This window comes from Dendrobates tinctorius, unplaced genomic scaffold, assembly GCF_039654945.1.
Source record: "Dendrobates tinctorius isolate UK_male_01 unplaced genomic scaffold, ASM3965494v1 ptg000265l, whole genome shotgun sequence".
Taxonomy (NCBI): Eukaryota; Metazoa; Chordata; class Amphibia; order Anura; family Dendrobatidae; genus Dendrobates; species Dendrobates tinctorius.
The window spans coordinates 6,960,908-6,975,106 of record NW_027361932.1 but is presented as its reverse complement, the minus strand read 5'-3'; the positions used below and the strand labels follow the sequence as shown (position 1 = coordinate 6,975,106).

The window sequence follows — 14,199 nt, the reverse complement described above, 5'->3', positions numbered from 1 at the left end:
TGAACGCCAAGGTGTCCGCATTTGTCGCTCGGTCCCGGGACCCACAGGCAATCGCCGTGGATGCGCTGGTTCTGCCATGTAATCCGTTTCGCCTCCCATACCTATTTCCCCCGCTGCCACTACTTCCAAGGGTCGTCAAGAAGATCAAGGCAGAAGGGGTGCCAGTGATGCTGCTGGCCCCAGACTGACCTCGTCGGCCTTTGTACGCAGATCTAGTGCAGCTGCTCGTCGACGTGCCATGGCGACTGCCAGAGCGCCTAGATCTGCTTTCTCAGGGGCGATCTGCCACCTGAACTCTTGATGGCTTGGCCGTTGAATCTTGGATTCTGACGCTGGTGGGGTTTGGGTGCAAAGTGGTTGCTACGATGGTTAGTGCCCGGAAGCCTGCCTCAGCACGAATTAACCACCACACCTGGAAGGTTTTCTTTGCATGGTGTCGAGGCAACGGTTGTTCTCCACTGAGATTCTCCATCCCTAATATCTTGGCTTTTCTCCTGTCTGGCCTAGATTCAGGCTTGGCCCCCAGTTCTCTCAGGAGACAGATATCGGCTTTATCCGTCCTTTTTCAGCGCAGGATTGCTACCAACTTGCAGGTAAAGACTTTCATTCCAGGGGGTCTCCCACTTGGTACCTCCCTATAAGGCACCTATGGATGCTTGGGACATTAGCCTGGTCCTAAGTGTTCTGCAGGAAGCTCCATTTGAGCTGCTGCAGGATGTGTCTTTGTCATACCTTTCCTGGAAGGTGGTGTTCCTGGTAGCTATAAAATCAATCAGGCGGGTCTCTGAGCTGGCAGCGTTACCTTGCCGGGCCACGTTTCTGACCTTTCACAAAGACAAGGTGGTTCTTAGACCAGCTCCTCCTTTTTTGCCAAAAGTCGTTTCCTCGTTTCACATTGAGGATATTGTCTTGCCCTCTTTCTGTCCAACACCAGTACACCGTGTGGAAAAGGCCCTGCATACGTTAGACCTGGTGAGAGCACTCAGGAGGTACGTGTCGCGGCCGGCACCCTTTCGTCAGTCAGACGCGCTGTTCGTTCTCCCTGAAGGTCGCAGGAAGGGACTCGCTGCCTCAAAATCGACCATAGACAGATGGATTCGTTTGGCTATTCAGGAGTCCTACCGCATCAGAGGCGCGCTGATTCCAGCAGGGATCAGAGCACACTCTACTCAGGCAGTGGGTGCCTCTTGGGCGCTTCGGCACCAGGCTTCGATGGAACAGGTTTGCAGCAACCTGGTCCAGCCTGCACACGTTTACTAAACATTACAATATCCATACTCGGGCTTCAGCGGATGCGAGCCTGGGTAGAAGGATTCTCCAAGCAGCGGTGGCGCACCTTTAGACAGGAGGTACATGTAGCTTGGATCGGTGAGTCAACTTCCCACCCAGGGACTGCTTTAGGACGTCCCACAGTACCTGTGTCCCCCAATGAGGCGAAGGAGAAACATGGATTTTTGTGATAACTCACCGTAAAATCCTTTTCTCCGAGACGCTCATTGGGGGACACAGCACCCACCTTGTTAGCCAAGTTGGCTTCTGTTTATTTAATTGATATGCTCTCTGTATGAGATTAGGGAGGTTATTTTCTAGACATGTTGTTACCTGCATTAAGGTTGATGTTGTCTGATTTTTGTTTGATCTCGTACTGCTTTTGCACCAAACTGGTTTCCGCCCGCAATCGGGGCGAGGGTGTATACGGTGGAGGAGGAGCTAACCTCTTTTTTTCACTTAGTGTCAGCCTCCAGGCGGCAGTAGCATACACCCACAGTACCTGTGTCCCCCAATGAGCGTCTAGGAGAAAAGGATTTTACGGTGAGTTATCACAAAAATCCATGTTTTTCAAAAGTAATGAAAATTGCCCTGACAAGATGTATATCAGATGCCAATATCCTGACTTACGACAATTCATTCTTGCCTAGTCAGTGTTTGGAGTTTCACAATTTGTGTTTTTTGTTTGTCCACTGGTATTTTGAGGATTGACCAGAGGTTCTCAATGGGAAAGAAGATCTGGTTAGTCTCCTGGCCATGGACTCAGCATTTCAATGTTTTATTCACTGAGCCACTTAGTTATCACTTTTGCCTTCTGATATAGAGCTCCATCAGGCTGTAAAAATTATTATTCATCACCAAATTGTTCCTAGAACATTCTCAGAAGTTGCTCTTGGAGGATGTTTAGTTACCCTTACTTATTTATATTAATGTTCTTAGGCAAAGTTGTGAGTGAGGCCACTCCCTTGGATGAAAAGCAACCCCAAACATGAATGGTTTCAGGATACTTTACTGTTGTCATGACACAAGACTAATGGTAGCGTTCATCTTTTCTTTTCTGGATTGTCATTCTTACAGATGACCCAAACAGTCTGAAGGGGGCTTCATCAGAGAAAAGGATGGACCTGTACTACATAAATTCTAGGATGCTTACTTATAACAAAGTTAGAAAATTTTGTGATTAAATTATAACCAGTACTCTTTTTTTTTTTTTTTTTTTTTTTTTTCAACAGTATTTTTTTTCAAAATGATAATTTCTCAGTTGCTCAATGGATAGCAATGTTTTCTTGCTGCACAAGGGCTCTGAGTTCATATGCAATTATAAGCGTCATCTCCATGTATATATTTCAAATGGCTTCTCATCCTTAGTTTGTTAGACAAATTAGATCGTGAATGCAATTGGAGACAAGGACTGGTGACAGTAGTGAAAATATCTTTACTGCGCTGCCAAATACGTTGGTGCTGTAAATACGTGTCATGATCATTCATGTTCAAGATAAAACATAAGATCATAACCGAATATTAAATGTATCTTTTATGAATAAATTTCAGCGTTACTGTGCCTTTTAGGATTTCTTATTCAACTACCAGTGTCTCTTATGCAAAAGTACAGTATTAAATTCCAATTTAAGTGACATTTGAAGCAGTAGCAATGTGTTGGCATGATCTAGATAAACGCAGTTCATTAAGACAAATGTGCCTTCGGTGTCCTGTTGGGTTTAAAATTGAGTGCTGCTAATGGGAACAGTGGGAAATTTAAACCTCGGCTTTCAATAGTAGGTGGTAATGTTTAAAAATGAAAGTATTCTAGTCTTTATTACTTTATTTTTGCATATTTCATTCTTATTTTGTCTGCAGGCAACTGTGCAATCATCTATGAAACAGTGATCAGCCCGTACAGTGACACATTAAGACATCTGTGTCCAACTAGAAACGCCTCATGTGCATCATTTTTTTCAAGTTTGATCCCCGTCCAGTCTCCAAAAATGCTTACAGGTACATAAATCTTTCAGCCGAGACACCAAAATGAAGTATGCCTGGGTTATGTAGAAATGATTTGCAATTTGTTGGCGGCAATAGCGATCTTACACTGGCAGTTCAATTCCACTTTGTGTTGTGATTTAAACTTGTCACGTAAAACTGATATTATCCCGTAGTGCTAATAGTGCTCTGACACTGTGTGGCCGCCGCACTGAGAGCCCCCTTGCCGGGAGGAAGTTAACTTTATTCCCCTCGGCAGCCTTGCTATTTCAGTCTTAGGGGTGGCGCCGGCACAGTTTCAGTCTCCGCTCTGTGTAGTGAGCGGCAGCTGTAACCGTGCTACCAGCACTGACTGACAGCCAGCCCTAATGATGAGCCGGCTACCAGTCAGTACTAGGGGCGCGGTTACAGTCGACGCTCACTATGTACTGAGCAGTGACTGAAGTCACATCTCCACACCCCTATGACTGAAAGCTCGATGCTGCTGGGAGAAATAAAGTTAATTTCATCAAGGCAGCGGGGCTTTCAGTGAGTTGGACGTACAGTGTCAGAACACTATTATCCTGCATATTAAACCCTATACACTCATGGTCGAAAGTGTTGGCACGCTTGAAATTGTACCAGAAAATGAAGAATTTTTCCCAGAAAATTATTGTAATTGCACATTTTGTTATACACGTGTTTATTTCTTTTGGGTGTATTGGAACAACACAAGAACAGTGGAAAAAAAAGCAAATTGGACATAATTTCACACAAATGGTTGGCACCTTTCCAAAAATGTGGGTAAATAACTTTGTTTGCAGCATGTGATGCTCGTGCAATCTCACCTGTGGCAAGTAACAGGTGTGGGTAATATAAAAATCACACCTGGAACCAGATAAAAAGGGGAGAAGATGACTCAATCTTTGCATTGTGTCTTTGTGTGTGCCACACTAAGCATGGAGAACAGAAAGCGGAGAAGAAAACTGAGTATTTGAGAACCAAAATTGTTGAAAAATGGCAACAATCTCAAGGTTACAAGTCCATCTCTAGAGATCTTAACCCCTTTCCGACATCGGTCATAAAAGTACGCTGATGTCTGACTCCCTCCGTTTGATGTGGGCTCCGGCGGTGAACCCACATCTTTCCCGGGACATGTCAGACTATTGAAGCATGCCAAAAGTTAAAGAAAAATGTTTTTAAAAAAATTGAAAAAATGTAAATGTTCAAATCGCCCCCTCTTTCACCTCATTCAAAATAAAACAATAAAAATAAAATCAAACATATGCATATTTGGTATCGCCGCGTTCAGAGTCGCCCAATCTATCAATAAAAAAGGATTAACCTGATCGCTAAACAGAAAAGCGAGAAAAAGTCAAAACGCCAGAATTGCGTTTTTTTTGGTTGCCGCGACATTGCATTAAAATGCAATAACGGACGATTAAAAGATCTTATCTGCATCTAAAAAAGTCAGCTCATCTCACAAAAAATAAGCTCTCACCCAACCCGAGATCATGAAAAATGGAGACGCTATGGGTTTCGGAATATGGCGCAATTTTTTTTTTTTTAACAAAATTTGAAAATTTTTTTTCACCACTTAGATAAAAAAGAACCTAGGCATGTTTGGTGTCTGTGAACAAGTAATGACCTGTAGAATCATAATTGCAGGTCAGTTTTAGCATTTAGTGAACCTAGTAAAAAATCCAAAGAAAAAACAAGCGTGGGATTCCACATTTTTTACAATTTCCCTTTTTTTTTTTACAATTTCTCTGCACTTGGAATTTTTTTCCTGTTTTCTAGTACACGGACATGGTAAAACCAATGGTGTCGTTCAAAAGTACAACTCGTCCCGCAATAGAACAAGCCCTCACATGGGCATATTGACAGAAAAATTAAAAAGTTATGGCTCTGAGAAGAAGGGGAGCGGAAAACCGAAAAAAGCTCTGGGGGATAAGGGGTTAATGTGTCTTTGTCCACGATGTGCAGCTTGAAAAAAGAAGTTTACAACCCATAGCACTGTAGCTAATCTCCCTGAACATGATCGGCAGAGAAATATTGAAAGATTGCAACGCAGGATAGTCCGGATGGTGGATAAGTAACCCCAGTCAAGTTCCTAAGAAATTTAATATGACCTGCAGGCTCAGGGTGCATCAGTGTCAGCTCAAACTATCTGTCAACATTTAAATGAAGTTAAATGCCATGGCAGGAGACCCAGGAAGACCCCACTGCTGACACAAAGACATAAATTTTAGCAAACTGCAGTCTGGCTTTTTATGTGATTTAAGCCAAAATCTTTCTGGGAAAGCGTCTTGTGGACAGATGAAACCAAGATAGAGCTTTTTTGTAAAGCACATCATTCTGTTTACCGAAAACGGAATGAAGCCTAATATGGTAGAGGTTAAAAGATGTTTAATTTTGTTTTGTTGCCTATGGCACTGCGTGCCTTGACTGTGTGCAAGGCATCATAAAATCTGAAGATTACTAAAGGATTTTGGGTTGCAATGTAGTGCCCAATGTCAGAAAGCTGTGTTTGCATACTAGGTCCTAAGTTTTCCAGCAGGACAGTAACCCCAAAAATACTTCAGCAAGCATCCAGAAATGGATGGAAACAAAGGGCTGGAGAGTTCTGAAATGGCCAGCAAATTCCATTGAACACATGTGGAGAGATCTTAAAATTGCTGTTGGGAGAAGGCACCCTTCAAATTTGAGAGGCCTGGAAAAGTTTGCAAAAGAGTGGTCCAAAATTCCAGTTGAGAGATGTAAGAAGCTTGCTGATGGTTATAGGAAGCGATTAAATGCAATTATTCATTCCAAAGGGTATACAACCAAATATTAAGATGAGGGTGCCAACAATTTTGCCTGGCCCATTTTGGGAGTTTTGTCTGAACTTATGCCTAAGTTGTCGTCTTTACTCATTTTTTTTGTGTTGAAATACACACAAAGGAAATAAACAAGTTTGGAGCAAAACCTGTGAAATTGCAATAATTTTCTGGGAGAAATACTTCATTTTCTGAATCAAATTTCAAGGGTGCAAACACTCTTGGCCATGACTGTATCTGCAGGTTAATAATTTTGGTTTACATGACAGATTCCGTTTAAAATTGAACTGTACATTTAGAAAAATTTGCATAAATCAATAGTACAGGCAAATATAAGAACTTTTTGTAGTATATGTAATCAGAGAAATCTGCTTCCTTCCCCAATTATGAAACAATTCTTCCTCTGCCCCAACTTGCTGAACTTGTCATTCATTCTGAAATAAACAGCTCAAATCCGCCTTGCTTAGAAAATAAGGACTGCAGGCTCACCGTGTCATGTGAGCCCCACTCCTTATTATACTCTATTGAGAAGAGTAAGGAGTGGAAACAGGCAGTGGGAGAACTAGAAATAGCTACCCTATTTTCGGATTATCAGACACACTCCCCCCCCCAAATTTGGGGGGGAAATGGGGGTGCGTCCTATAATGCGGATATACCTTACCGGCCGCGGTGGAGCAGGGTTCCAAGGTCGCCGCTGGAGGAGGCAAGAGTGGCGCGTTGCTGCAGGCCGAAGGCTGGGATGATGGGGTGATTCAATGTGTGCCACTGCAGGTGAAAATGGCTGCGGTGCTCTGTTGTGCTGGGGGGGGCTCCGCCGGCATTTTGTGAAAGCCCGGAGCCTCCCGCATATCCATTACTGCAATGCGGTGGCCTCCGGGAAAATGGACGCCCGGGGCGGTGCATACTCAGATTGAGATCTCTTTGCCACAATCTCAATCCGAGCATGTGCCGCCCCTGGCGGCAATTTTCCCGGAGCCCTCCACACATTTATTACTACGGTGCGGTGGCCACCGGGAAAATGGCCACCGGGGGCGGCGCATGCTCAGATTGAGATCTCGGAGATAGGATCTTGGCACCTGAAATCTCGTTGCTGAAATCTCAATCTGTGCATGCGACACTCCTGTCGGCCATATTCCCGGAGGCCACCGCATCGCAGTAATGGATGTGCGGGGGACTCCTGGGTTTCACAAAATGCTGGCGGTGCCCTTCCCCCCCCGCACCACAGAGCACCGCAGCCATTTTCACCTGCAGCGGAACACCCCCTCATCCCGGCCTGCAGCAACGTGCCATTCATGCCTCCTCCAACAGTGACCCTGGGACTCCGCTTCACCGCAGCCACCACCCTCGGAAAGCAATAAGACGCATGCATTATAATAGGCACCACCATTTTATTGAAAAAAAAGTTTTTTATTCCTTTTTTCTCCTCAAAATCTGGGGTGCGTCTTATAATCCACAAAATACGGTATGTGTATTTTTGAATTTTTTTCTTGTTTTATTTTTCTTGTTTTACTTTTTGCATGCTTCTATAGTCTCCATGGGAGACTAGAAGCTGCAATACTTTGATCGCCTATGTTACACACAGGCGATAATCAGATCGCCTTTGTGTAGCAGAAATGCTCACTTGCTTTGAGAGCCGACCGCGGGGTGACACTCAAAACAATCTGTCAATGACAAACATAGAGGTTTGCTGCCGACCCATCGGTGACCCGCGATCATGTGACTGGGTCGCCGATGGGAGGGATTAGCGACGCCATACCTGTAAGAGCGAATTAAATGCCGCTGTCAGATTGATAGAAGCATTTAACTAGTTAACAGCCGCGAATGGATCGCGATTCCACCCTTGGCTGTTGCGGGCACATGTCAACTATAGATCTATAGAACTATAGATCAGCTGTCATGTGCCCGGAAATGTGCAGGGTCAGCGCTGGAGCCCGCACCAAACAGGGAATCCGACATGTGCACACAATTACGCCACATGTTGGAAAGGGGTTAGGCTATGTGCACACGTACCGGAACTCTCGCAGAAATTACCGCGAGAATTCCGGAATTCCAGTCCGCGGGAAAATCGCATTTTGAATTCCCGCGATTTTCACGCGGAAAAACTAGCATTTTGCAAGCGTAATTAGCTTGCAGATTGCTAGCGTTTTCCAAGCGATCTGTAGCATCGCTTGGAGAACTGATTGACAGGTTGGTCACACTCGTCAAACATAGTGTTTGACTAGTGTGACCAACTTTTTACTACTGAGGCCGCCTATGCAGCATCAGTAGTAAAAGATAGAATGTAAAAAAAAAATAAAAAATAGTGTTATTCTTGCCTTCCGACGTCCCGCGCAGCCGTTCCCAGTAATCCTTTGCGAAAATGCCCGCGATGACGTCCGTTCTCACGGGATCGTGATGTCTCGCGGTCATTCGCGCGACGTCATCGCGAATTACCGCGAGACTTCGCGATCCCGCGAGAACGGACGCCATCGCGGGCATTTTCGCAAAGGACTACTGGGAACGAGAGCGTGAAGAGAAGCTGGAACACTGCGCGGGACGCCGGAGGGTGAGAATACCAATATTTTTTATTTTTAAATTCTATTTTTTACAGGGATATGGTACCCAAAGCCCGGAGGACAGTCTCCTCTCCTCCGGACCGTGGGTACCATCCGCAATTGTTCTGCTTACTTTCCGCATGGTGTGCACAGCCACGTGCGGGAAGTAAGCGGAACAATGCATTCCTATGGGTGCGGGATCGCCGCGATTCCGCAAATTAATGAGCATGCTGCGGTTTTTACCGCGAAGCGATTCCGCCGCGGTAAAAACTGCAGCATTAGCACAGCATTGCGGAATCCCATAGGAATGCATGGGATGCTTATTTTTCGCGTTTTTGCGGCAAAATCGCGCAGTTAAAACCGTCGCGGAAACGCGAAAAAAACGCCACGTGTGAACTCAGCCTTAAGGGCATAAAAATTCAAAGTTTGAAAATTGCTAAATTTTCCGCAAATTTCCGATTTTTCACAAATAAACGTAAGTTATATTGAACTAATTTTACCACTATCATGAAGTACAATATGTCACCAAAAAGCTTTCTCAGATTCAGTGGGATCCGTTGAAGCGTTTCAGATTTATTACTTTATAAAGTGACACTGGTCAGAATTGTAAAAATTGGCCTGGTCAATAACATGCAAACCACCTTGGGTGGTAAAGGGGTTAATGTCTTAACATTATTTGTTCCTTATACTATATAGTGTACAAGTTGAGACCAAACGTGTTTGACTAATAATAAAGAATATTTATTATACGCACAAGTCTGCAGTATTTTACATATATATATACAGTTGTGTGAAAATGTTTGCCCCCTTCCTAGTTTCCTATTATTTTGCATGTTTGAGGATCTGAAACATTTAGGCTGTGTGCCCACGATGCGTTTTGTTAAGTGTTTCCGCAGTGTTTGAGCCGGCTCAGACGCTGCAGAAATGCTTAAAAGATGCATCAAATTAATTAGCATGCGTTTTTGGCTTTTTGTGCCAATGCATGCGTTTTTAACCACTCAGGAATCGCTTAGCGGCTAAAAACGTAGCATGCTCATTAATTCCCGCAATGCTGAGCGTTTTTTGCCATCCCCAATGATCCCAGAAATCGCGTGTCAAAAAACGCGTCAAACGCGTCATAAATCGCGCAAAAAACGCGCGGAAAAAGACGCGCGTTTTCTGGGAAGGGGATCCTTTTCCTGAGCGTTTAAAAACGCTAGCGTGGGCACATAGCCTTAAGTGTGACAAACAAATTTAAATATTATACAAAGAAAACACAAGTAAACATCAAATGCAGCATTTTAAATGAAGTTCTTTATTATTAAGGGAGAAAGAAATCCAAACCCACAGAGCCCTGTGTGAAAGTGATTGGCCCCATAAAACATAAATTATCCGGTTTATCACATCTTTGGTAAGCTGAGCTCAAATTCCCTAGCCACACCCAGACCTGATTACTGTACTGCCACACCTGTTCTCAATCAAGAAATCCCTTAGACCTGTTTCACACTTCCGTTTTTTCCCTTCAGTCAAAATCCGCCAATTTTTTTAAAAAACGGATCCGCCAAAGAAGGTGCGGATCCGTTTTTTTCTCCCATAGACTTACTTTATTGGCGGATCTTGACTGATGGTCATCCGTCCCACCCGTTTTTTACGGATCCGCCAAGATTTTAGCGGCTCCCGGGCAGATGAGACGGCCCCTGCAACGTTTTTTGTCTTTGACGATCTGCTCCTTTGAACCGCGCATGCCCGGAATCTTAACTCCGGGATGCACTTTAACCCATAAATGCCGTTCCGGGAGCCGCTAAAATCTCTCTCTCCCTTTAAACTTCAACCTTCACCGGATCCGTCAAAACGACGGTCTGGTGGCACACGTTGCTGTGAAATTGGAGACGAATCAGTTTTCCGCCATTTTCGCCGATTACAACTGATCTACAAAACGTATGTGTGAAACAGGTCTTAGGCTGGTTGATGTATGCATGGATATGCGCCGTTTCAAGGTGTGCGGCGTGGTCCGGCGAACGCAACATGTTGCATTTTTGAGGCGTCAAAAATGAGCAGGCATGCGGATGAGTGCATAAAAAACAAACAAACTCATAACTGGGATGCGCATGCGTTATTCAAAATACATACAGAAATCACATGAGACGCCTATTTTTTTTGTCTGATGTCATATTAAATGCATGCGCATAACAACGCAAACACATACAAACGCATGCACACGCAGCGTTTCTTAAGGCGGATGATGCGGATAAAAAACGCAGCACTTGCATGCGTTTTGACATGCGTTTGCTCATGCAGATGATACGCAAAGCGCATATACGCAAATGTGAACTTAGCCTTAAATAAGACCTACCTAGAAAAGTGAAATAGACCAAAAGTTCCTCCAAAAGCTAAACATCATCCCACATATACATAAGAATAAGAAGTCAGGAAGGGGGCAAATACTTTTTCACACAACTGTATATTTGATTGGGACACCCGTGGGGTCTTTATTTATGTGAAATACATGTGGGATGTGGAGGAAACTATATATGAGTGTGTGTGTGTGTGTGTATATATATATATATATATATATATATATATATATATACACCCACCTTTATAAACAAATCAAAGCTCGTGGAACTACAGGTCCCAGAGCAGCATTTCAGGCTTTTACAGCACAGAGGATCTCCTCCTCTGCGACACATACTGGCCATTTACAACAATGTCGGTCACTGTCTCACAATGGCTACAACAGATATCAGGAGCAACATTTGAACTCTGTCCAGAAAACCGCAATGCTGGGACCAACTTAGATCCTGTGCAGAACCCTCAAACTCCCTGGCCCCTGGTAGAAGACCCAAGAATGAGAAAGGACAACAAAGACCACTCCCGTTGGGGGTGAAAAGGAAAATATATATATATATATATATATATATATATATATATATATATATATATATATATATATATATATATTATATAGTGCCTTGCGAAAGTATTTGGCCCTCTTGAACTTTTCAAGCTTCTCTCACATATCATGCTTCAAACATAAAGATACCAAATATAAATGTTTTTAAAGAATCAACAGCAAGTGGAACACAGTTGTGAAGTTGTACGAAATTTATTGTTTATTTTAAATTTTTGTGGAAATTCAAGAACTGAAAAGTGGGGCGTGCAATATTATTCGGCCCCTTTACTTTCAGTGCAGCAAACTCACTCCAGAAGTTCATTGTGGATCTCTGAATGATCCAATGTTGTCCTAAATGACTAATGATGATAAATATAATCCACCTGTGTGTAAATGTCACGGCCACGCGTGGCTGGACAAAGCGCCTCCAGCAGGGCGGATTTAGATGACACACGTGACCCTGGATACACCGACTCCAGTTGGGCGAATGTAAATAATAAAACGTGCAGCTGGATACGCCACCTCCAACAGGCGAATTTCAGAAATACACGTATGTCTGGAAACCCCGCCTCCAGTAAGGCGAATTTAAACAATAAAAGGGAAAACCTGGGTAACAATAACAATGGTGGCCCTGCGATGGGGATTGGGGAAGTGGAGACCTCCTGCACTCCCCTGAGTCAGTGTCTCTACACTCCTAATGTTCCCTAGGCTGGTTCCGCATCGGGCGCCGCTCAGGATACCTTTAAACCCTGACTCGCCCTGTACCTAAACCCTTACTAGTGAAGTGGACGGTGCGGAAACTAATCCCACCACTGCACTAAAACACACATAAGGAAAAGAGACAAAACAGGGGAACACCACTTAGCTTTGCTCTGTTGCTTACTCTCCCAGCAACAGAGCCCACCACCTGCGTTCATCTTTTCCTTCGACCGGATCCAACACCATAGTGCAGCCTTGGAGCAAACAGAGTCCAGCATATGAGTCCAGCATTATGAGTGCAGCTCCACACCATAGCTGCCACTCCACCAAGCCATGCAAGAACTCCTTGCTGACACCATAGCTGCAACTCCACCAAGCCATGCCAGCCCTCCTCGCAGACACCGTAGCTGCCACTCCAGGACTCTCCTTCACCCAGGCTTGCTTGTAACTGAGGACTATCACCAACCGTGATTACCACACCTGACACTTTTTTATAGAGCAATCACACCTGTTTTATAATTACGTGCACAAAACTAAAATAACCAAAGTGCAATGACCCTAATGGCCACCGGGGGAAAACTAAGAAAAAGACACCACTGTGTAATAACCCTTAACGGCCACCGAGGGCAAAACCAACCCTGAGCAAACAGCTCACAGAAAAAAAAGGTTACTTTTGCATTTTCTCTGTCATATCCAACCTGGATCATGACAGTAATCAAGTCTCCGTATAAATGCACCTGCTCTGTGATAGTCTCAGGGTTCTGTTTGATGCACAGAGAGCATCATGAAGACCAAGGAACATAACAGGCAGGTCCGTGATACTGTTGTGGAAAAGTTTAAAGCCGGACTTGGATACAAAATGATTTCCAAAACTTTAAACATCCCAAGGAGCACTGTGCAAGCGATCATATTGAAATGGAAGGAGTATCATACCACTGCAAATCTACCAAGACCCGGCCGTCCCTCTAAACTTCCATCTCAAACAAGGAGAAGACTGATCAGAGATGCAGCCAAGAGGCCCATGATCACTGTGGATGAGCTGCAGAGATCTACAGCTGAGGTGGGACAGTCTGTCCACAGGACAACAATCAGTCATACACTGCACAAATTTGGCCTTTATGGAAGAGTGGCAAGAAGAAAGCCATTTCTCAAAGATATCCATAAAAAGTGTTTAAAGTTTGCAACAAGCCACCTGGGAGACACACCAAACGTGGAAGAAGGTGCTCTGGTCAGATGAAACCAAAATCGAACTTTTTAGCAACAATGCCAAACAATGTGTTTGGGGTAAAGGCAACACAGTTCATCACCCTGAACACACCATCCCCACTGTCAAACATGGTGGTAGCAGCATCATGGTTTGGGCCTGCTTTTCTTCATCAGGGACAGGGAAGATGTTTAAAATTGATAGGAAAATGGATGGAGCCAAATACAGGACCATTCTTGAAGAAAATCTGTTGTAGTCTGCAAAAGACCTGAGACTGGGACAGAGATTTGTCGTCCAACAAGACAATGATCCCAAACATAAAGCAAAATCGACAATGGAATGGTTCACAAATAAATGTATCCAGGTGTTAGAATAGCCAAGTCAAAGTCCAGACCTGAATCCAATCGAGAATCTGTGGAAAGAGCTGAAAACTGCTGTTCACAAACGATCTCCATCCAACCTCACTGAGCTCAAGCTGTTTGCCAAGGAAGAATGGGCAAGAATTTCAGTGTCTCGATGTAAAAAATTGATAGAGACATACCCCAAGCGACTTGCAGCTGTAATCCCAGCAAAAGGTGACGCAACAAAGTATTAAGTTAAAGGGGCTGAATAATATTGCACGCCCCACTTTTCAATTTTTGAATTTCCACAAAAATTTAAAATAACCAATAAATTTCGTTCAACTTCACAGTTGTGTCCCACTTGTTGATTTTTCACCAAAAATTTACATTTGTTATCTTTATGCTTGAAGCATGGTCGATTTCTCAGCCACACAGGACACTAGCTATGTAAACTATCTGACTTAGAAACAACCACCGAGCTAACTAGCTAAAATCTATCCAC

General features: G+C 43.9%; 1 protein-coding gene across 5 annotated transcripts in view; it reads left to right on the top strand.

Moving 5' to 3' along the window:
• TANGO2 (transport and golgi organization 2 homolog) overlaps positions 1–14,199 on the top strand; it is a 349,095-nt gene that overhangs the window by 104,943 nt on the left and 229,953 nt on the right. For 3 of the 5 annotated variants that reach the window (XM_073559053.1, XM_073559054.1, XM_073559052.1), the window contains exon 2: positions 3,127–3,264. The exons of the other annotated variants lie outside the window; for them this stretch is intronic. In XM_073559053.1, the coding sequence (XP_073415154.1) occupies positions 3,209–3,264 (56 nt within the window). In that variant the 5' untranslated portion in view covers positions 3,127–3,208. The remainder of the gene's footprint in view (positions 1–3,126; positions 3,265–14,199) is intronic. 5 annotated transcript variants of the gene reach the window in all.